The sequence below is a fragment of the Sorex araneus genome, chromosome 3 (genome assembly GCF_027595985.1).
Source record: "Sorex araneus isolate mSorAra2 chromosome 3, mSorAra2.pri, whole genome shotgun sequence".
NCBI lineage: Eukaryota > Metazoa > Chordata > Mammalia > Eulipotyphla > Soricidae > Sorex > Sorex araneus.
Genome location: NC_073304.1, coordinates 135,920,667 through 135,943,071, shown reverse-complemented (window position 1 = coordinate 135,943,071; position 22,405 = coordinate 135,920,667). Strand labels below are relative to the sequence as shown.

Genomic DNA, 22,405 nt, shown 5'->3' with positions numbered 1-22,405 from the left:
GCATTTTCTGCAGTAAACTTATATATTTGTCTATATAATGAAACACTTAACATGACATTTATAGGAAGGCATAGTCATATACATCATTTAAAACAACTATCAAAATTTTAGTTTGTTTATAATCGCACAAAAAAGGGGCTAGATATGTGTGCCATCAGTAGAGTGCACGCACTATATCTGTGAAATCCTATGTTCTACTTCTGGGTGCACACATACGCACATACACACACACACACTCACATTCACACATGCACACATTCATCATAGAAAGCTACCAAATTCATATATTCATTTCTAGTTATCACGGGAAACTATGTTTAGCTTAAATAAAATATGGTTTAATAAAAACATTTATGTTCTAATAACATATTCTGACTCAAAGGCTACAAAATTATTGAATCATTTTGTCAAAGAAAAGTTTATCATTGAACTAAATACAACTTAAATTTATGAATCTGGGTTTAGAGAGATAGTATAGAGACTAAGGCACTTGCTGGGATTAAAAACTCCTCTAAGCATCACTCGGGTATAGTCATAGAGGCCCCAGGTAGAGTCAGGTATGACCTTGAAGTACTATGGAGGATAATCAAGGTGGCCTGAATAATTCTTAGTACTGAGGAGCCAAGCAACACTGCAATCTAGAACACTTGCATTGAACCACTGACCACATGAATTGTCAGAAGAGGTTCATACCCCTTGAGCTTGGACCCCCCCCCCCATCACCAGAAAATAAATTATGAATCTCTGCCTTTACCTTTAAAATTTCCTTTTAAATGCTGAGGATATGTCATTGTGATACAATTTCCAAAAATATTTGTAAATCTGAACAATGGAACCAGAGCAGGAGGCCAGAGGGTTCAGAGCCTTGGCCAGGCAGCGTTGTGGAGACCAGGGAGGGCAATGAGACTCCAGAGAAAACTGCAGTCCTCAGGCAATGGGATGCCAGGGATAAAACTTCACCTCTCACTAGTTCAGCACTGAAGGAATAGACAGAAAACTGAAATGCAAGAAAATATTCTCTTCTCAACTCTGTTTTTGTTTTGTTTGGGGGCCATACCCAGAGATATTCAGGGATTACTCCTAGCACAGCGGGTAGGGCGTTTGCCTTGCATGCGGCCAACCTGGGTTCGATTCCTCCACCTCTCTTGGAGAGCCATCAAGCTACCGAGTGTATCTCACCCGCACAGCAGAGCCTGGCAAGCTACCCATGGCATATGTGATATGTCAAAGACAGTAACAAGAAGTCTCACAATGAAGATGTTACTGCCTGCTAGAGCAAACTGATGAACAACGGGACGACAGTGCTGCAGTGCTACTCCTAGCTATGTGCTCAGAGATCACTTCTGATAGGGTAGCACTGTAGCACAGTTTGGAAGCCTGTCTCATGTGCCTGCAGAGAAGGCAGTTGGGATAGAGAAGGGACCACTAAGTCAATGATGGTTGGAGTGATCGCTCAGGATAGATGTGTGCTGAAAGTGGATAAGGACCCCAAACATGATGGCCTCCCAGTATCTGTACTGCAAACTATGATGCCCAAAAGTAGAGAGAGAGAGAGTGTAAGAAGTGCCTGTCACAGAGACAGGGGATGGGGTGGGGTAGTGGTGGCAGGAGGAATGCTGGCGACATTGGTGGAAAACGAGCACTGGTGGAGGGATGGGTGATCATTGTATGAAAATCAATCATGAAAGCTTTCTAGCTATGTCACTGTGATTTAATAAAATATAAAATTTTAAAAAAAGACTAGTCATGTCTATTATATAGTTATATGTAACTGTAACTTAAGGTAACTGTTTACCAAATAGTAACTTAAGGTAACTATTTTGGAGTTGAACATACTGTAAATAAAATTTTGCATTCAGAGTATATAATTGTCCTTTTATTAAATTAGGAGGGAAAAGAAGGCCAGAGCAATAGTACAGCAGGTAAGGTATTTCGTTGCCTGCAGCCAACCAGGTTTGGTCCCAGGCATCCTATATAGTCCCCCATACCCTATCAGAATACCAACTTTAGTGATCCCAGCGCTAATAAGTTCTGATAACAGAGGACAGTAGTGATAGCACAGCGGGTAAGATGTTTGCCTTGCATGTGGCTGACCTGGGTTAGATTCCTCTGCCATCTCAGAGAGCCCGGCAAGCTACTGAGAGTGTCCCACCCACAAGGCAGAGCCTGGCAAGCTATCCGTGGCATATTTAATATGCCAAAAACGGTTTCCCAAATATTAGACAATACTTTAAAGTGCCTTTTTATGTAGTAGGTATTACTAATGTGTAATAAATAAAAAGTAATATCATACAATTTGTTTTACCTCCAGAATAAAACTTCGAAAACAAGTATCTCTGGAAAATTAGAGGAAAGAAGATATCTTCGGGATTTTGTATGTCCATATTTAACTTTTCAGTCTGTTCCCTCTCCCCTGCCCAGGGAGATGGAGGGACAAGGGCACACCCAGAAGTGCTGGGGTCTTACTCCTGGTTCTAGGCTCATAGATCACTCTGTGGTATTTGGGGGATCAATGTGGGGCTTGGTATGAACCTGGGTTGGTCAGATGCAAGGCAAGTGCCTTACCCACTCTGGAACCTCCAAGTCTGTTTTTAGTCTGCAAAAGACCATCAGTTCTAGATACTAGTTAATTACCAGATATTGGAATATCCACAAACTATAATTTCTGACTGTTGGTCGCTGAGATTTGGGGATAATTTTTAGTCGCAACACATCTTAGCCAATGAAAGAATGTATTTATAGGATTTAGCATGTTTCTGATACATAAAAGACAAACAATATATTCCTTCACTGTCACTTTCAATGTCATCCCATTGCTCATCGATTTGTTCGAGCAGGCACCAGTAATGTCTCCACTGTGAGACTTGTTACTGTTTTTGGCATATTAAATACACCACGGGTAGCTTGCCAGGTGAGCGAGATACTCTCAGTAGCTTGCAGGGCTCTCTGAGACTGGCGGAGGAGTCAAACCCAGGTCAGTTGCGTGCAAGGCAGATGCCCTACCCCTTGTGCTGTTAGCATTTTGTAGCCATAGTAAAGTATGGCATAGTAGCGCATAGTAGAGTAAACCATGATAATTTAATAGTATATTTGACTATGTAAATATTACACTACAAATTTAAGAAAGTTATCATGGTAACAAAATTTGCATAGTTTAATTCAACTCAATTTATCACCTGAATAATAATCTGCTAGAATGTTCTGTGCTATTATATTAGTGTGTTAGTAATATAGTAATTACTAACAGTAGCAATATAATAAGATTATATTAATATATTTATGTTATTGATCCTTGTAACTTCTGAAATAAATATTATACTGAATAAAGTTTTAAAAATATCTTAATATGGTCCCTGAACACCACCAGGAGTGACCTTTGAGAGCAGAGTCAGAGGTAAGACCCAAGAACTGCAATGTGGCCCAAAAAACAAATGTGATATAAGAAATATTATTTTAGAACATGATAATGATGATAAAAGATCTGATTACTAGAATAGATATCAAAATAGAAAATTTTCAATTTCCTCAAGTTTTAACATATGAAAATATTTACATTGGCAATGATGTTTCCAATTCACTTTTTAAAAATTGCATTTGTTCAGCAGTACCTTTTTTTTTTTTTTTTTGCTTTTTGGGTCACACCCGGCAATGCACAGGGGTTACTCCTGGCTCTGCACTCAGGAATCTCTCCTGGCAGTGCTCAGGGGACCATATGGGATGCTGGGAATTGAACCTGGGTCAGCCGCATACAAGGCAAACACCCTACCCGCTGTGCTATTGCTCCAGTCCCGTTCAGCAGAATCTTACACTTACTTCCACACCTAAGAACAGTAACAATCTCATAATTTAGTCAAGTCTGAGAAAATAGCAATATATTTACTGATTCTCTGTATGAAAAAAAAGTTTACAAAATAGTGCCATGACCTATCTCTGACCAATAGTAACTGGCAGAGCTACATTAAGACAGTCTGGAAAAGTGGTTGACAAAGACACATTAGCTATAAAAGTGACTTTAAATTGTTCCTTATAAAAATTAGGCTTTAAATATCAACCATCTATTAACATTTGTTGTGATAAATCTGAAAGTACAGGATTACACTACAAAACTACTTATCTGCTAATAGTAACTCTAAGAATGTTTTCCATTTCCCCTCAAAGATTAAGAATTTTATGACATCAGTATTATTAATTTAATAATATTACCCTGGCATGACACTCTATATAAAGTAGAAAGTTCCCAAAACTTCTTCAATACAAGTAAACAAAAAAAAGAAGAGAAGGGGAGAAGGAAAGAGAGAGAGAGAGAGAAGGGAAAATAAAAGAAGTTCAATTTTTGTAAATTAAATACAAGGCATTGGATGACAATTTCAGTCAACCATGCAAGAATATAGTGATTAATTTAGCTCGACATTTTGCTTCACATTTCACTGATATTTTCCATCTCCATTTATATTTACTACTATTGGAATGAGTTCAGTTTAGCACCACCTGCTAATTTTATCCATGTACCATGTAATTAACCCTTCAAAATCATTATCAAAGATGTTAAGATCTATTCCCACTCCATCATGACTAGCATATTGCTTTGGTTCAGCAGCAGGTCATCTGATAAAAGTTAATTTAACTTTGTCCACAACTGTTCCATTCCTTAGTTATCATAGCAAGTAGTGCCTTAAAAAGGATTAGTTTCAAGATCATCAGAGTTAGGGAGATTCCCTTTCCAATCTTTTCAAATACTGGGTGCTTTCCATGCCCTCACCCTCCACCCCCAGTTTCTAATGGAGTAGCCTCCCCTTACTTTTTGCTTGCTTAAAAATATATTAGAAATGCCAATGAATTCATTAGTAAATCCTTTGCAGGTTTCAAAATCAATATTTCCCAAGCTGAAAATTTCTATACATATCTATTTTTTCCAAGCATTTCCCTTGCCTTTTAAAATCAATAAGCCATATTGACAAAATTTTAATTATTTTCTCAATGTGCACACCTGTCCTGATTTTTCTGATCATCCAGCAAAGGTAAAAAATAATCAAGTGTTTATTTAGTCGGGGTTTTTTTGTTCTATTCTGTTTGAACTTCAGCTTTCTCCTCTAAGACAGAAAGGGGCCTAATATATTGATTCATTTGAAAGGTGATACTATTTTTAATCAAAAAAACAGAAGAAAACTTTTGCACTGCTAAAATAACGCAAATGCTAAAAGGATCTATGATGAACCTGGAAAAAAGTACTCTTATTTTAAACATGCTCACTAATGTACCTTGATAAAGGCATTTTATATTTATAATCATTCATGAGTATGTATAGCTACAACTCAGGGTTGTCTAAATGTGCCTCTTATTGTTACTTCTGGTTCATTCAGTCTAAGAAGTCACATGTTTAACTTCCTGCTCCTCAATTTTACTGAATATTGAAATCTATTTGAAAGGGCTCAAGAGATTTTGCTTAAATTAAATTATTATTGTGTATTTATACTCTCATTTCTCTCATAGTTCTATTTTCCTGCAGTAATGGACATATAATAAATATAGAGTATGTTACAAAAGAAAACCAGGTGAATAAATATCTCCAAATCCAGCTAAAGGAGACTTCCTTTCATCTTAATTTACGGGTAAAGAAATAGATTAGATCCACATTTTCTGAACTCTGTGTCTAAATTGACAAAACTCAGAAGTGATGTGTAAGACCAAACTAGAGCAATAGTTTAGAAGAATAAATAAATAAGTCTAAAAGAATAACAATTTTCAAAATAACACACAATAAGTTTCTGCTGATGAGTTATTTCAGAAGCTATGTTTTTACATATGCATGTGCATATATAGTAAAATTAAACTAAGCCTTAAATATGCATATGAGGTTGACACGTAATAAAATATGCAGTATTACAGTAAACTTAAAGTACTTGCCATTTTCCTTCTTTGCACTTTTTGACCACTACCACTATTTTATTATCTTCAGAATAAAATGATAAATTAGATAAGAAAGTGGGTGAGATTGTTTCAGTTTTGGATTCTTGTCATTTTAAATCCCGAAATTAAGTACATATTCATGATAAACAAGAGTGGAGGAACAATAGCAGTAATAAACTATGTTAACCATAATGATCCCTAAATTTAGTTTTCCCAACTTTGAGACATTATAGACATCATTTTGAACAAAATTATTTTCCAAACTATAAAGGGTGGAAAAGGAAGATGAAAGTACTTACAACAGAATGGAGGTTATTTTCTTTTACCAGTTTCAGGGATGATTTATAGCAATTTGCAAGGTCTTCCTTGTGGGAACCATTTATATGTCCTCTGGCTATTGGTCCTACAGTATGAATGACATCTGCAATAGCAAAAGAAAAAAAATAGAATAAGCAAGGTATTTTTCACTTTTCACATAATTGGCACTTTATTTATTTCAGGTATTTATATTGGAGCCTGAAGACAAGCAAGCTAAAAATTATTGATGATTCAAATGTTTCTCGAGTAAAAGATTTTAGAGAGCCTAGCGTCCTAAGAAAGCCATTTCCCCCCAAAAGTTAAAAGTGTAGAAAGAAATCTCCTACCAGCAAATTATTCTGTTGTTATTGGTCAGATCACAGTGAGACACATTATAATAAAGCAATGTGGATAATTGGCACCTTGGCAAAAGACAAATTCTTGTTAGAGAGCAAAGTGAAAAAAGAATTGCCCACAAATGAGCAAACTGAATTGATATGGGAAGGAAAAACCAATGCAATATATCACTTAGCTCATAAATAAGACAATAGTTTCAGGCATTTTAGACAATAAAAAAAGACACATTTCTGAAAATATTTCAAGAGAGTTTATAACAACCAGTAATAACTCTAAAGGGGACAATTTTAAAATCTCCCTACCATTTTGGAAATACAGCCTTCTGATCTTCACACTCATTATATAATTTAGAAATAAAACTCCCAACTAACTACCTAGCTTCTATTTCTTTTTTACTACATTAAATCATATAAAACAATATATACCTTTTGGGCTGGGGTGATAGCATAGCGGGTAGGGCGTTTGCCTTGCACGCGGCCGACCCGGGTTCAAATCCCAGCATCCCATATGGTCCCCTGAGCACCGCCAGGAGTAATTCCTGAGTGCAGAGCCAGTGAGTAACCCCTGTGCATTGCCAGGTGTGACCCCAAAACCAAAAAAAAAAAAAAAAAAAACAATATATACCTTTAGACATCTATGTTTGAAAACACAAAATTTTAATTTTTGACATATAAAACCAATGATTCTGGTATTTATATTCACATGTACATTTTTTAAATTTAGAAACACAATTAAATAGGATAATTCTGGCCTTTCCACTGCTGCACGAGCATGATCCCAGAGGCCAACTGAACTACTTTGGACACCAGCAGCTCGCAGAAATACCTCTAGATTGTGAACTGAGCCACTGCGCCATGCGGCGCCTGGGGGAAGGGTTTCTGTCTCTCAACCCTTACTTTCCGGCACAGCATGGCAATTGCCGCTTTTTGAGCACAAAATGGAGGTACCAGCCAGCTGCTGTGGGACGTGAGGGAGATCCTGGGGGGCAGGGGGGTACCAGGCCTGCCCTCCACCAAGATTTAAGCTCAGCGGCCACAGGTGTGTTACCTTTCCGCTGCTGCATGAGCATGATCCCGGAGGCCAACTGAACTACTCTGGACACCAGCAGCTCGCAGAAATGCCTCCAGACTGTGAACTGAGCCACTGGCCATGCAGCGCCAGGGGGGAAGGGTTTCTCTCTCCAGGCTTTTCCATCTTAAGAACACCACAAAAGGGAAGTAAAAGCTTGCAGTGATGCTATTTCTGGCAGAATTTTTCCTGGACTTTATACAGAAATCCAAAACCTAATATTTCTTAATTGTCAGCAATGTGAAATGGATCCTTTTTAGCAGGTCTGACTTTAGGGAAAAACTCCAAACAATAATAGTGAGTTTTTTGTTGAAATATTGAAGGAAATCAAAGTAGCAGCCATGTCTCTAGACTGTGAACTAAACCATAGCCCCATGCTGGCTGAGGAGAGGAAATATCCTTCTTTCTCGGCTTTTTTCCCTTTTGGGGGAGAAGTGGCATGGCATCCACCATATTATGAGGACTATTAAGCAGGCACAAACTTGGTGGCATGGGAAAGAGAAAAAAAAAAGAGTTACATATTTGGAACAGCGGGACTTCATATCTTTTCATTCTCAGCAATGGAAAACTAATTATCAAATGCTATTTTGGCAGTAGGGCTATCTTCTTTGGGGGGAACTCCAACAATAGTGAGTTTTGTATTGAAATATGGAATGTAATCAAGGTAAAAAGAAAATGAAGTGAAATTTATCAGTTATGCAGGTGGAGTGGGGGGCAGGGGGTGGAAGGTATACTGGGGTTGTTGTTGGTGAAATATGGCCATTGGTGAAGGAATGGGTGTTTGAGTATTGTAACTTTCCACATGGTGATTCAATAAAATAAATAACTTCTAAAAAATAAATAAAATAAAACTTTTAAAAAAATAGGATAATTCTACTTTAGAGTAAAAAAATATTATAATAAAAAATCCTTAAATCCAATCACTTGAAAATGCCTTATAACTTCTGCATTGCAGTGTTATTAATTAATTTGAAATATTTGCTTATTTCATTAATACAACTAATCAACTTTGAATAAAAATAACTTGATCTTATATTATCAGAATAATAAGAATTGAATTATTCTTCTAAATTGTACCACTTTGGTTATTTTTTAAAGATAAATGAATAAGAATACATTACAAACATTAGAGTATAAAATTGGATACACAATTGCATGTATCAAATTGTATGTAAGATTTCATTAGCAGAAAATAGAATATAAAAAATGTCTTGTTGACTCCCTGAGGAGCGATAGCACAGCGGTAGGGCGTTCGCCTTTCACGTGGCCAACCCATGTTCTATTTCTCCCATCCTCTCAGAGAGCCTGGCAAGCTACCGGGAGTATCTCGCCCGCACGGCAGAGCCTGGCAAGCTGCCCATGCTTATTGGATATGCCAAAAATAGTAACAAGAAGTCTCACAATGAGAGACGTTACTGATGCCCACTCGAGCAAATCAATGAGCAATGGGGTGACAGTGACTCCCTGAAAATGTCAAAAATATTATTTCATGGGGCTGAAGCAATAGCATAGCGGGTGGGGCATTTGCCTTGCACGTGGCCGACCCTGGTTCGATTCCCAGCATCCCATATTGTCTCCCGAGCACTGTCAGGAGTGATTCCTGAGTGAAGAGCCAAGAGTAACCCCTGTGCATCGCCGGGTGTAACCCAAAAACCAAAAAAAAATTTATTTCATGTTCAAAAAATCTAGCAATGTTGATTTCAAATTTTAATTGTGGGTTTAAAATTGATAAGGGTTTCCTTGTCTGATAAAATTAACAGTATTCATGTGATCAAAATAGGAGAAAAAGATCCCAATGAATTCATGTAAATATAGAATAAGTAAACCTGCTTTTAATGTGAAAACCACTAAAATGCATAAGGAAAGTAAAGAGTGATATTTGATTGTATGTACTAAGTGAATTTATATGTGTAGTAATAGTATAAAATAAGTGCTGCATGTGTGGAAGCAATGAAGTCCTTCACACGTAGGTAGACTTTATATGAATATTTAACATATTTATCTTTTAAAAGAATGTTTTTAAGGAGTATAATTATACATAATGCTATGTAGTTTCCCCTTTTTTAACTACTTGCTGTGCTAAGTCACAGAGCATAAAAAGAAAAGTTACTGAGTAAAAACAAAGGATTGTACAGGGCAGCATTTCCAAAGCCCACATTGGGTTTGAACAATATCAATTTAAATCAAGCTGGTAGGTTCAATAAAATTTGGGAATCAAATCACCAGTTGAAATTAATTCAAGCCAATTTTCTCACCATAGAACTTTTCTGGGGACTTACTCTCTCTCTCTCTCTCTCTCTCTCTCTCTCTCTCTCTCTCTCTCTCTCTCTCTCTCTCTTCTCTCTCTCTCTCACACACACATATCCCTCTCTCTTTCTCTCTCTCTCACACACACATGCCTCTCTCTCTCTCACGCACACACACAAACACACACACACACGAACTCGCACGCACATCACACACACACAGACACACACACACACACACACACACACACACACACACACACACACACACATGCACACGCATGGGCATTAGTCTTGAAGGGGAAACAGAACACTCTGTTTCCAAACTGAATGAATACAAAAATCCTGTGTTTTCAAGAGTTCCTCATGGGACTGCTTACAAAAGTTAACCTGTGGAATATACGGTTCCAGGGCAATTTTGGAACACATATTGCCACTGTTAAAGATGTAGCCCATGTTTTCTTAGCCCTCCATCTCCATTGTCTCTTTACATCAAACACAAAAACATAAAGGAACCACAGAATATAACCTTAGTTGCTTTAATTTTTAGAATAAGAGGATGAAGAATAAGTTTCTATTATGAGGTCATTAAAGATGTATCTAGTTGAGCAAAATTATGAAAGGGCTTATAAACACATATGGGTTAAAAAATAGAAGGAGAAGCATTTAATGCTGGAAATAGTGCCAAATCAATAAAGTTTCCTAGTGCTTTTTTCTTATCTATCTATCTATCTATCTATCTATCTATCTATCTATCTATCTATCTATCTATCATTGCCTACATAAATGAAATTCAAAAAAATATTCCTTTTATTCCTCTAGTTCTCCACTTCATTTAAATGTCTAAGAAAGAATAACCAATAAATGAACTGCCTCAACATCAAAATACTGATCTCTATATCCTCTGCTCTATATTAAATTTACAGCATCCAAGATCAAGTGTTATTATTGACCAACACAAGACTGTTCAGATGCACAGAGCTGAGTGAATCAATGTGAGAAGCTTAGGAGAAAGTTTCTTTATTATTGTAATTGTTCATGAAAAACATCCACAACAAAACCTCTTTTTGTTATAAAAGCCAATCTGGGACCCGTTCTTTAAATCCAGTGTCTGTCCCAAACACAGGGATGTCCAAAGTCATCATTTTGTTGTTTTCAGCCTTTATTTCCTTAACTGTAAAGTGTACCAGTTGCTTAGAGGATCTTTCAGGTAGCTTCTGTATTATATAATCAATATCACTAACATTTAACATATGCAATTGTGACAGAAGTACAGAATGATGTCTGGGCAGCAAAACTCAAAACATAGTTCCCAAGATTTGTGAGTATTAAGAATATTTATTGAATTTCAAAAAATGTTATAGAATATTCTTAATTCACAACAGTAAATTTGAAATTTGTTTAAAAGTAGGTTATATATAGCCATTATGGTTTCACTGGCACTTCACATTTCGATTTTATTAAACACAATTAACATCATCAAAATTCACATATATGTGAGGTGCATACATTCAGCCCATGAACAACACAAATGCAGATACGTTTTTTTTTTTATTGTTGCACTATTATGGTAAGATAAATTACAGTGCTTAATTTGATCCCAGGTACATCAGAAGATCTTACAATGGTAATTAGAACAATCAACAGCAGCAAGATCCAAAGCATTTTGGATACACAGATGAGCATGCCAGGTTGTTATGATCTCTGATCTGGTGTGGAAAGGACATCAGACTGTGCATTCTAAGATCCAATTATAAACCGAGTCCCAGAACTGTCACTAATCAATTTTGTTGCTTTGTGTAAGTCCCTTTATTAGGGGCAAAGGATAAATGGTGAAGATGGGGTTCTTTTAACTTCACAGCTAAAAGAACTTAAGTAAGATAGCACCTAAGATTCTTCGCAGCTCTCTAAATGAGTTAATCTAATGCAGGTTTGTCAAGAATCAGTCTATAAAGAGAAGAATTATACACTGTGGCCAAGAGTGGTTAACTCTATGGACACATGAGGACTCAACACATATAACTCAATATATATGACATACTATATTACATAAAGGAAAGACAAAACTTGCAGTATATCTGTGCTGACAGTGGAAGAGTAGGGAACTATAAGTGATAAGGCTTGGACAGGCCATATCTTTCTTCATGAAGCTGCAAGCAGTCGCCCTCTATTTTGCTTGGGTTTCCTCACAGCATGGCTGTCTCAGAGTAATCACATGGCTCACGTGAAAACTCCCAGAAGCAAGTGCGTTAGAGTCAAAAGCCGAATTACCTTGTGTTAAACCAAGTCTTGGGGGTCACACAAGGTAACTACCAGTACACCCTGTTGGTTACAAACCTTTCACATAATCTCAAATCTCATCTGCTTCAAACAGAGATATACGGACTTCACCTCATGATAGGAGTAAGAGTTTGTTGACATGTTTAAAAATGAATGCAATGGAAATACTTGGAGGTCTGTTACAGTTTGCATGCTTAGTGATTCAGAAGCTGTGGTGGGTAAGCAAGGAACCCTAGATGGGCTGGGCATGCTCGAGTGCTAGAACACATCTGCAGCACGTGTAAAGCCTTAAGCAAGACCACAAGGCCAGCACCACATGGCCCTCTGAACACTGCTGGCTGGAGCACTTCTAATCCCGCGCATCTCGACTGTGGGATTCTTGGACCTATTTTCTTAATAGTTGGATTGGTGATTAAAAATGAAATCTACAGAAAGACTAATGCAAATTTAATATATGAACTAATTATAAAATGATGCTAATTTAGAGATTGCAGTATAACTTCGTTTTTAGAAAGAATTGCCAGTCCAGCAATAGTTTTGTTGTTATTCCTCATTCATAATCTAACAGGAATTAATGGATAAGTGAAAGAGCAGATATGACTGTTATAGAATCCACAGTATATCTTTTGCATCAGAAAAAAATGGGGGGGTGAATGTTATTACCCTAAAATGTTCAGCTCCACATTCAGGAAAGGAGAAGCAGCTTTCATGTATTCAAAGTCTTTTTTTGCACACAACTCAGGAAAGCCATGAAAACAGCAATGCAATTTGTTCATTTAATCAACATTTCAAATGCAACCCCCTGAAGAGGTATGGAAAATGAGATGGCAGGACATTTTGTGCTTTATCAGACTAAAGTGTAGCAAGACAAATGGAACCTGTTTTTGCTCATCTATTTCTGAAATCAATCAGCCTATAAATCAGCTCTTTTGTTTTGAAGCTATAACCACCACCTTTTGCTCCCCATCTCGTTTTATCCTGGGAAATTAGTCTGAACTATATAGAAAAGGAAGGAGGGATAGAAGGTTTTCTTGCAAGGGTTGTGGGGGAGAGTCTGCTTTCATTTTCAAAAGTGTAAATTGAAAAATGTGTGATTGAAATGCCAAATAGATACTGAAAGCACTAGAATGATTTACAAAGATTCAATCAGACTTATCAGTGGCAAAACAAGTGCAGCAAACACATTCTGTGTGAAAATATTTGCATAATGAATTTTAAAACAAACGAGAGAGCCCATATAGGTTGCTTTCCTGGTTTTCCATTTGAGAAGCAACTGTGTTACATTCAAACTGTTAATGAACAGTCAGACCAAGTGTAGAATCAATTACACATTGCTTTCATTCACTTCATTCTTGTATTCATAAGCATAATCGGTCCATCTAACAGACTGCATAATGATGCTGTGCCCTGCCAATCATATTCAAATTGCATGCATTCTAAAGAGAAGACCAATGCACAGAATTAAGTTGATTTTCTTTCCCGAAGACACCACCACAAAACCAAGCACTGAAGGTACTATTATAAATCTCATTGGCCAATTTATATGATCAACACCACCAGTCTATGACCTGAAACAGAATACTTGAAGTTCAGTTAAGTGGAAATTGAATTACCACCTGATGGCATTGTGAAATAACTGCTGCCTTTCCTCCCCATATAGATGAATGTTTTCATATACATATTTTCAGAGCTGTTTTTCCCTTATTCTATTTCAAGAAATAATCTGTTGTACATAAAATGTTCCTTTTGAATTTGCAGCAAACAGCAGTTAAAATGCACTTCTACTACAGGTTGGCTGAATCCTTCTAATTTGGGGTCATTCTCTCATAGATTTTTTTTCAGCTGTACCATGGATAACTTTCCCTACTAAGAATGACTGCAGGCAGACATCCACATCTTTGCATGGGTTTGGAATAAACTAGCATTTACAATGTTATTTTCTAGTTCATTTTCTTTCAGTTTGTGAACTGACCTTGTTTGTTTTTTCCACTGTCTTTTACAAAGGAATTTTAATTTACTCCTCTTAGTCGGTTTGGTGCTGGGCTCCTTTAAATAAGATGTCTATGTCTAAGCTTAACTACCAAGTAGCTAAACAACATTTGCATTTTGCTGCTGATAAAGGCACACAATGCACTGTCAAAGCTTGAATGAATACATCAGCTCAGTCTGAGGTTTGCTACTATTTTTACATGAGGAAGTGATAATGTTACAGGGTTTTGGACATCATGTGCAGTCAATATGTTTCCTGCTTCAATGACTTCAAAGTTTGAAGTCCTAAGTTTAAATTGTGAAGTTTAAGCTAAAAATGATTACTAAAGTACATTCTGTCAAAATGTTATCTTCTCTTTGTGAAAAAAGGAAAAAACCCTCATTTTTAATTTTTATTTGCTTTCCCTGTTTTTGCCAGACAGAGTTAAAGTATATTGCTGTAAATAGCACTGTGTCCTGTTCAGACTGGATCCCTGTACATAAAGGTTCATTCTCAATAATACAGTTTGAAACTCCCATAAAATGGATATCCTGTGGTAAGCCATTTATAGAATCTTTGAAATTCCACAGGGTATTGAGGGCATCTGCATTACAATAGTGTTATTTCCAACAGAGAAGGGTCTCAGAGAGACTGTGGGAAGCTAAATTATCTGCAAAATTCCAACATTTCACATCATTTTAGCAAGGAACCAAAGATAATACATCCTAGAAGGAAGTGAGTCAAATACGTGGCATTTCTGATGCTTCAATAGCAGGGGTGAGAGGACGTGGAAGTCCAGATAGACAATATGACTTTTTCAAGCAATATAATAATAAGGTCTTTGTTCTGGATCAAGGAATGGCAGCAACTTACAGCTTTTAGCCAAGAGATGCCAAACCACTACTTTATTGAGAAAGGGAGGCATTAAAAATCCTACTTAGTGGGTAAAAAATAATTAATGCTGGTCTCCTCTACAAGAGCAATGCCGCAAATGCTAAATGTAGGTTAAAATTGAAGAGGGCAGTGGGATGAGTGGAAGGACAGGTGGGCTGATGAGTTTAATCTATGCCTATTTGACCTCGACTGACTTTTTCAATTCCCTTGCACAAACAAGTCTGAATTAGAAAGACTCATCAACAGTCATGAAGTCAATCATTATTTCTGTTCTTTAGTCAGTACATGTTTATTGAGAATGTACTGGGTGCCAGGTACATAAGGCAACTGCTCTATTATGTTACATCAAACAAGAGTTCTTTGGGTCTCAAGACCTTTCCTGAAGTCAACTCACCCAATCTTGACTTCCCGTGCACTTTTTCCAGTCCAGGAATCTCAAAGAGAATTTATCACCCCTTATGATGTGATCCATACTGAATTCTCTTTTGATCTCCAATATTACTTATGTTGAATTCTTTTTGTGGACCTTAACATGAACATTTCTGAGATTTCATCAGAGTTCCCTCGTAGAAAGAAGAATAGTTCCTGATGTTGGAGATAATCAACAGTGCTTGAGCTTCTATTTTGTGATATTCTGTGTTTACATTTCCAAATACAGTGAGTGTCTAAGCTTCCACTGAAGGAACATGACAAATCTATCTTTGAGTCTGCCACAAAGCCAAGAACTCTATGGGAACAATTGCTTAATAGATAATTAGTGACTCTGTAGGTGATTAATTAAAACTTGGCCCGATATAGTATATCCATTCAAATATTAAACTAAAGAAAACAATGAATTAAAATGGACTGTCTAGACTGGGAAAGCAATGGAATGTAGTTATACAGGATTATATCATTCAACATATGTTCTTATAGAACTGAGAATCTATTTCTTCCCAGAAAGACTCAGCAAATTCTGATCAAAGATTTCCAAGTATCTGTACTACAGATGGTATAAATAAAGCTAACACCATCACACTCTTAGGGAAAGGTATGAAATTATTTCCAAATAATTCTCAATTGGGGGTGGAGGGTAACTATGCATTTTTTGGTATAGATAATTAAATAAATCTATTTTAATATGTTATTTTTTTATCTGCATATGCCCCATGTAAGAATAAATTTCTTTGTTCTATAGATTCGTTCTGGCTTTCAAATCAGAAAATGACAAATACTCCACACATCTTCTCAAAGAATGAATAGGATCACTGTTCTCATTTCTTAAAATAGTGAAATTTGTATACAACAAAACTACAACTCCATTCAAAATTAGCTAGTGTTTAAAAATCTGATGCTACCCTACTTTTAAAGTCAACATTAACTTATTTCTGAATTCTTGAGACAAATGCATTCTTAGGAGAGTTCTGGGCTATAAATATGACATATTTAGACATATATTCCAATTTGGGTTTCATTTTCATGGTATACACATTTGCACCAGGCCATATATCTAATTTCCTAAAGTGAAACTTGCATTTAGAGGAAAAAATGAGAAAGAATATTTTAAGAATCATGTTATTTTGATTTTTTAAAAAGAGAGTATGTGAACATTTCTACAATGTGAATCAGATCATTAATGTGAGCAGGGAATCGGAGAAATAATTAGCAATGATAAAATATTAAAACAATTAGAAATGTCACTAAATGTTTCAAGAGCAGCTATTTTCTGTACCATGAGAATGAACACCATTCCTTTCATTCCTGAAATTTAAGATATGAATCTATAGTTCTTCCTGTCTCACAGAAATAATAAACTAATTGTTCATGAAGAGGTTCTTCCAAACTTTTTTTTAATCCTAAAAATACAAGTATCCTAAAAATACAAGAGGAATCAAAAGAGCTATGCTGGGAATATCATGTCTCATTCAAGTGAGAGAAGGAATCCGGAGTTCTGACCTCTGTCGACGGTCAAAAATCAGGGATGCCGTCTCGTTTGCCAAGGCATCAAAAATCAGATAAGCCGGTCATGTCATGCGATTCAGAGATGACCGTTGGACTAGAGCTGTTACAGACTGGATTCCACTGGATGTCAGAAGACCTCGTGGCTGCCCAACAACTAGATGGTCAGATTTCTTCGTCAAATCTCTGAGTGAACGATTTGAGACTCTTTCTGTTCCTGGAACGAGCAGGTATCATTGGGCTACACTAGCTCGCGACAGGGACAAATGGAGATGTTACTGGCGCCCACTCGAGCAAATCGAAGATCAATGGGACTACAAGTGATACAAGTGATGCAAAAATACAAGTAAAGACACCAGCAAGCTTTTGTTTTGGTGAGTTATATCTAATGTCTAACAAGACAAAAGCACTTCTAGCATGATGTTATCACATGTCATGGAGTCCCTAGAACACTGTACAGTATACTCAAAAAAGATTGAAATAATGCAAATAACCTCTAATTATGATTCAGCACATGATATTGACAAACACTCTTGAAATAGAGATGCCCAAAATATACATGAGAACTGATGAGCTAGAACATCTTGCTGAGCAAGTTTAGGAATTAAATACAAATATTTCCTTGCAGTACAAAATGGATGCCGCTTATCTGGTCCTCAAGCTTGAAGGAATAGTGACCTCTTTCAATACTAAATGGAAAAATAGATGCACTGCAGTTATTAATGAGCAATTATTTTTCCATGTCAACTTTTGGGTGAATTAAGGAATTTTTGACAGAGTGACTTTAACTAAAGTTTTGGATTATATTCAATATATCCTTAACTGTGACCTAATAAAAGAGTCATTAATCTTCAGCATGAAGTTGTCCATGGAGTGGAGAGAGGGCAATAAGTCAGGGAAAGAAACACAATGGGATGTAAAAAGTGTCTGGCACAGAGGGAGACAGGAAATCAGGAGGGAAATTGGGGACACTTATGAAGGACATAGGTGAAGAAATTGGCATTGCAACACTGTACACCTGAAACTCAATCACAGATAACTCTGTAATTCAATCACAGACAGATTTATAATTCAGAGGATTCAATAGCAAGTAAAAAGTATATAGCCACAAACCACAATAATAAAGAAGCAATTCTTAGACATGCAGTTTGCCTGAACCAAAGAAAAAAGTATAAGATGACTGCAGCAGATAATTAACTTAAGCAAAGAAGAAAATGGTGGGAAGTAAGATTTCTACAGAACACAGAATGACACAGAATTCTTCTGGACCATGAATTCCAGGGAGGTAATCATGGCTGGTGTTATTCTACCATTATTCATTATTCCACCAATACATGATGGTATACTTGGAACCTTAGCTGAGAGTTTTGAGGAGAGAGGGACAAATAAAAATTTATTCAAAGTAAATTCATTCTGGTTGTCTAAAGTCACCCAGGTCTGAATAATTTTAAAGTTCTTCAAACCATCTAAAAATACACCCTCTATCTAAAAATAAAACAAAGAAGAATACCAAAAAGAGAGCTGGTAAGAAAAGGAAAGAAACATTAGGGCTGGAGTGAAAGTATAGTGGGCAGGACACTTGATTTGCATGCAGCGACCTGGGTTTGATCCCTGGCACCCATATATAGTTGCACAAACACTGCCAGGAGGTATCTGAGTGCAGAGCCAGTATTAAGACTGAGTCCATTCAGATTTGGCACCAAAACAAAAACATAAATAAAAACAAACAAAAACAAAAGGATAACTGAACGGTTGAAGGTGATTTATTTTCTTGCACAAGGGAATTTTAAATTTTAAACCCTTCTCCTCCTTTGCCTTTTCAGCATCCAGAATAAAAATACTGACAGAGAAAAAAGAATACACGATAGAATATTTCAAAATAATTAATTGTAAAATTAAGATTCAAAGAGGTCACATATGCCTCAAAAGATTATTTAGTAGAGATCATTAATGTAAAACAATTCAAAGAAAACTAGAAGAACTTTTAATTGTAGTTAAGATGCTGAAAATGAAATATTTGCATGAAAGCTTTAATTAGTACATAATGGACATCAGCTTTTAAAAATAACTTATTCATGCAAATAAATGAAACTGACTGATTGATACTTTTAATGTACCTCAATGAATTAAAATTCCCATTTAATTCAGAGATGCTTCCTGATTGAGATGATATGATATGATACTGTAGCTGAAGAGGCATTTCAATGAGAGAAATAAGGCATTTCAATGAGAGAAATAAGTGTAATAAACAATTTAATAGATCTGACATGAATATAAAACATATTTGATCAATGTCCAGAGATATTAGAAAAGAGTATCTCAAAATTTTATACCTATAGTTTGATAGCAAGAGGAAATAAGAGAGCAGGTCTTCATTTTCCAAATAAAAATTTCACTCACCAATTAGGTAAATCTGAGCAAATAATTTAATTTTCTTTGGTAAAAGCAGAATTATATCTATCTCACAAGTTTATTATAGGGACTCCATTATAAGTAAAAGCATCAATTTTAGTACCTGGCATGTGATGAACTTTAACTTGATTTTCATTAGTCTGTGTACATAATTGAATTCACAGTGCATATAAATGGGATGACACCAAACTATTATATTTGATCAGTAATTTATCATTATACCCTTAATATTCATTATTATAAATATTAAGCAACTCAATGGATATTTGTTATTTTGTTGGTTTCTTTGTTTAATCTCCTTAGGTTCTTAAATCTCCATTCTTTTGTTTACCCTGATATATTCTTGAGAAATTTTCTTCCAGTGATAGTCTACAATAGGAATTTGTATGTCACTGAATTTTCAAATGGTCTTAGTTTGTTCTATGTCTGAATGCTAGTTTTCTGGCATATGCAATTCTAAGTTCAAATCAGTTGTCTCGGAATTTCCACCATCGTGAAAATGTAAGTTTGAATTTTATACCTCCATAAGTAAGTCTTGTTTTTTCCCCCCTATTTAAGGTATTAGGGAATTCTAAGAAATATTCTCAGAATTCCAAATTGTAGAGCTTCTTTCTGGTTGGTAATTTTTTGGGGGGGATTCTTTTAGTTATGAAATTATCACTATCTTTTAACTATTTAATTTTCTTCATGTTTCTGAAACTCTATCTGGGTTTTAAGTGTCTGAAAATAATGCCATTTAATTTTTTTCTATTTTAGTACATATATTTCATCTGCTGTAAGTTCTACAGCAATCCCTTAAGTTATTCTCTGGACTAAGAAGTTACTTTTAGCTATTTTAATTTTATTATGCATCCCGTCATATGAAATTTTTGTTCTTATTTGGACTGGAGTGATAGCACAGCAGTTAGGGCATTTTCCTTGCACGCGGCCGACCCAGGTTCAATTCCTCTGTCCCTCTCGGAAAGCCTGACAAGCTACCAAGAATATCCCACCCACATGGCAGAGCCTGGCAAGCTACCCATGGCATATTCGATATTCCAAAAACAGTAACAAGCCTCACAACGGAGAGGTTACTGGTGCCTGCTCGAGCAAATCAATGAACAATGGGATGACAGTGCTACAGTGCACTTTAATTTTGAAAGCTTTGATGACTGCCCACCCTACTATTAGAGCATTTTCCTCTCACTTCCATATGCATCACTTATATTTCTTTTTCTATCAACGTTTTACTGGATAGAAATTATTTTGGTATCCTGAATTAAGATATAATATAAACTGTGTTTTTTTAATTTTACTTTTCATAAGGTTGCTCACAATAATTGATAGCATTCAATATTTCAACACCAATCCCAGCACCATTCCATCTTCCCACCACCATTATTTCAACTTTTCCCAACGTCAGGCCTGCCCCACGGGCAGTTGCTAGATAATTTATTTTGTATTGCTTGTTATAAATAGCATGAGATGCAAAAGCGGCTGTGCACTCCTGGAATTCTAAAATTTTAAATAATTGGGGTCCGGAGAAAACTCTTCAGCAAGTTGATTAGTTCTGAGAGTCATTTGTGAGTCTCTGGATCATGACCATTAATGCGCTTAAATTGCGCCCAGAGGCAGTTTGTGGATGTGACAGCCAGAACCCCAGAGGGGCTGGGAGATGGGAAGGAGTGGCTTATTCCCAGTCCCTGGAGGCCTGGAATTTGCAGTTACTGGACCCATATACCTGGGTTTTTCATTGGGTTCTAGAGATTTGTGGCCACTAGGATCCCTAGGGGGCAGGTAGAGGAGCGACTCTGCTCCCATCTGAGGCACCGAGTGAAATTGGCCTGGCACAAGGTTCCAAACATCTCTGGGTGAGATGCTCTGTTCCGAGATTCAATTGTGAGTCCCTGGATCATGACCATTAATGCGCTTAAATGGCCAATATAACCTGTCATTAAAGGATTTTAAATTACCTTATTTATTGCTTTCTATTTATTTTTCAACTACATCAGCTAGTGCTCAGGGTTTACTCCTGGCTCTCTATTCAATGATCACTCCAGAAAGTGTTCGAGGGACCACAAAGGTGCAGGGATCAAATTTGGGTTAATGGCTGGCCTTGCAAGAATCATACCTGCTGTATTATGTCTCCATCTCTAGGTTTACTTATGTCTTCAAATCATTTCATGATAGATACCTTTGTAGCCTTTTATAATTGTATGCATTTTATCACATTTTTATTTCTAAATGAATGTCAAAGATCTGGGGGAATGGTACAGCAGATAGGGCATATACCTAGCATGTGCCAAATTGGAGTTTGATTCCAGACACCACATGCCATGCCAGGTACATCTCAGAGCTGCTAACCATTACCAGGCGAGGTCTCTGAAACCTCTGGACCACTAAGTTGGCTGGGTACACTAGTACTGCTGGGTAAGAGCAGCATTGCATCGTCAGACCCTTGCATTGCACTGCTGATCAGTATTCTGGGAGTTGCCAGTGGGAATCACAGACCTTCTGAGATAGCTAAGGAGGTTCCTCCAAATAAATAACAAATAAATAATGCCATTTTAGGTTATTTACAATAAAAAATGCTGGATAGAAATTATTTAGTTGTAATACTGTATAGCAATACAATTGCACAAAACTATACAGACACTTAATCAATGGATGTATTCCTCATGTAGAAAACAACTAAATTACAGAAATTTAAGTCTTTCACAATCTTTAAATGCCAAAACGTATTTTATTTCTTCAATATGATAAAATAACATGGTGACAAATTGAAAATATATGCAGATATACATACTTTTTATGGCTTAAAGTACTGAATATTGTTCCCCTAACACTATCAGGCGTGATCCCTGAGCATGCCCTAAGTATAGTTAGATGTTCACCAACACTTCCAATACCCCAACATACTTTGAAAAAAAACATAAAATAAGCAAGTGGGATCATATTCAAATAAAAAGGTTTTGCATGTTGAAAGAACTCTTGGGCTAAAATGACACCCTAATGATTAGGAGAGAATGAATTTGCACATAAAATACCAGGAAAAAAG

General features: G+C 36.4%; 1 protein-coding gene across 3 annotated transcripts in view; it reads right to left on the bottom strand.

Annotated features, from left to right (window-relative positions):
- The window catches only part of MACROD2 (mono-ADP ribosylhydrolase 2), a 2,262,400-nt gene that overhangs the window by 936,172 nt on the left and 1,303,823 nt on the right, over positions 1–22,405 (bottom strand). For all 3 annotated transcript variants that reach the window (XM_055132027.1, XM_055132028.1, XM_055132029.1), the window contains exon 6: positions 6,207–6,328. In XM_055132027.1, the coding sequence (XP_054988002.1) occupies positions 6,207–6,328 (122 nt within the window). The remainder of the gene's footprint in view (positions 1–6,206; positions 6,329–22,405) is intronic.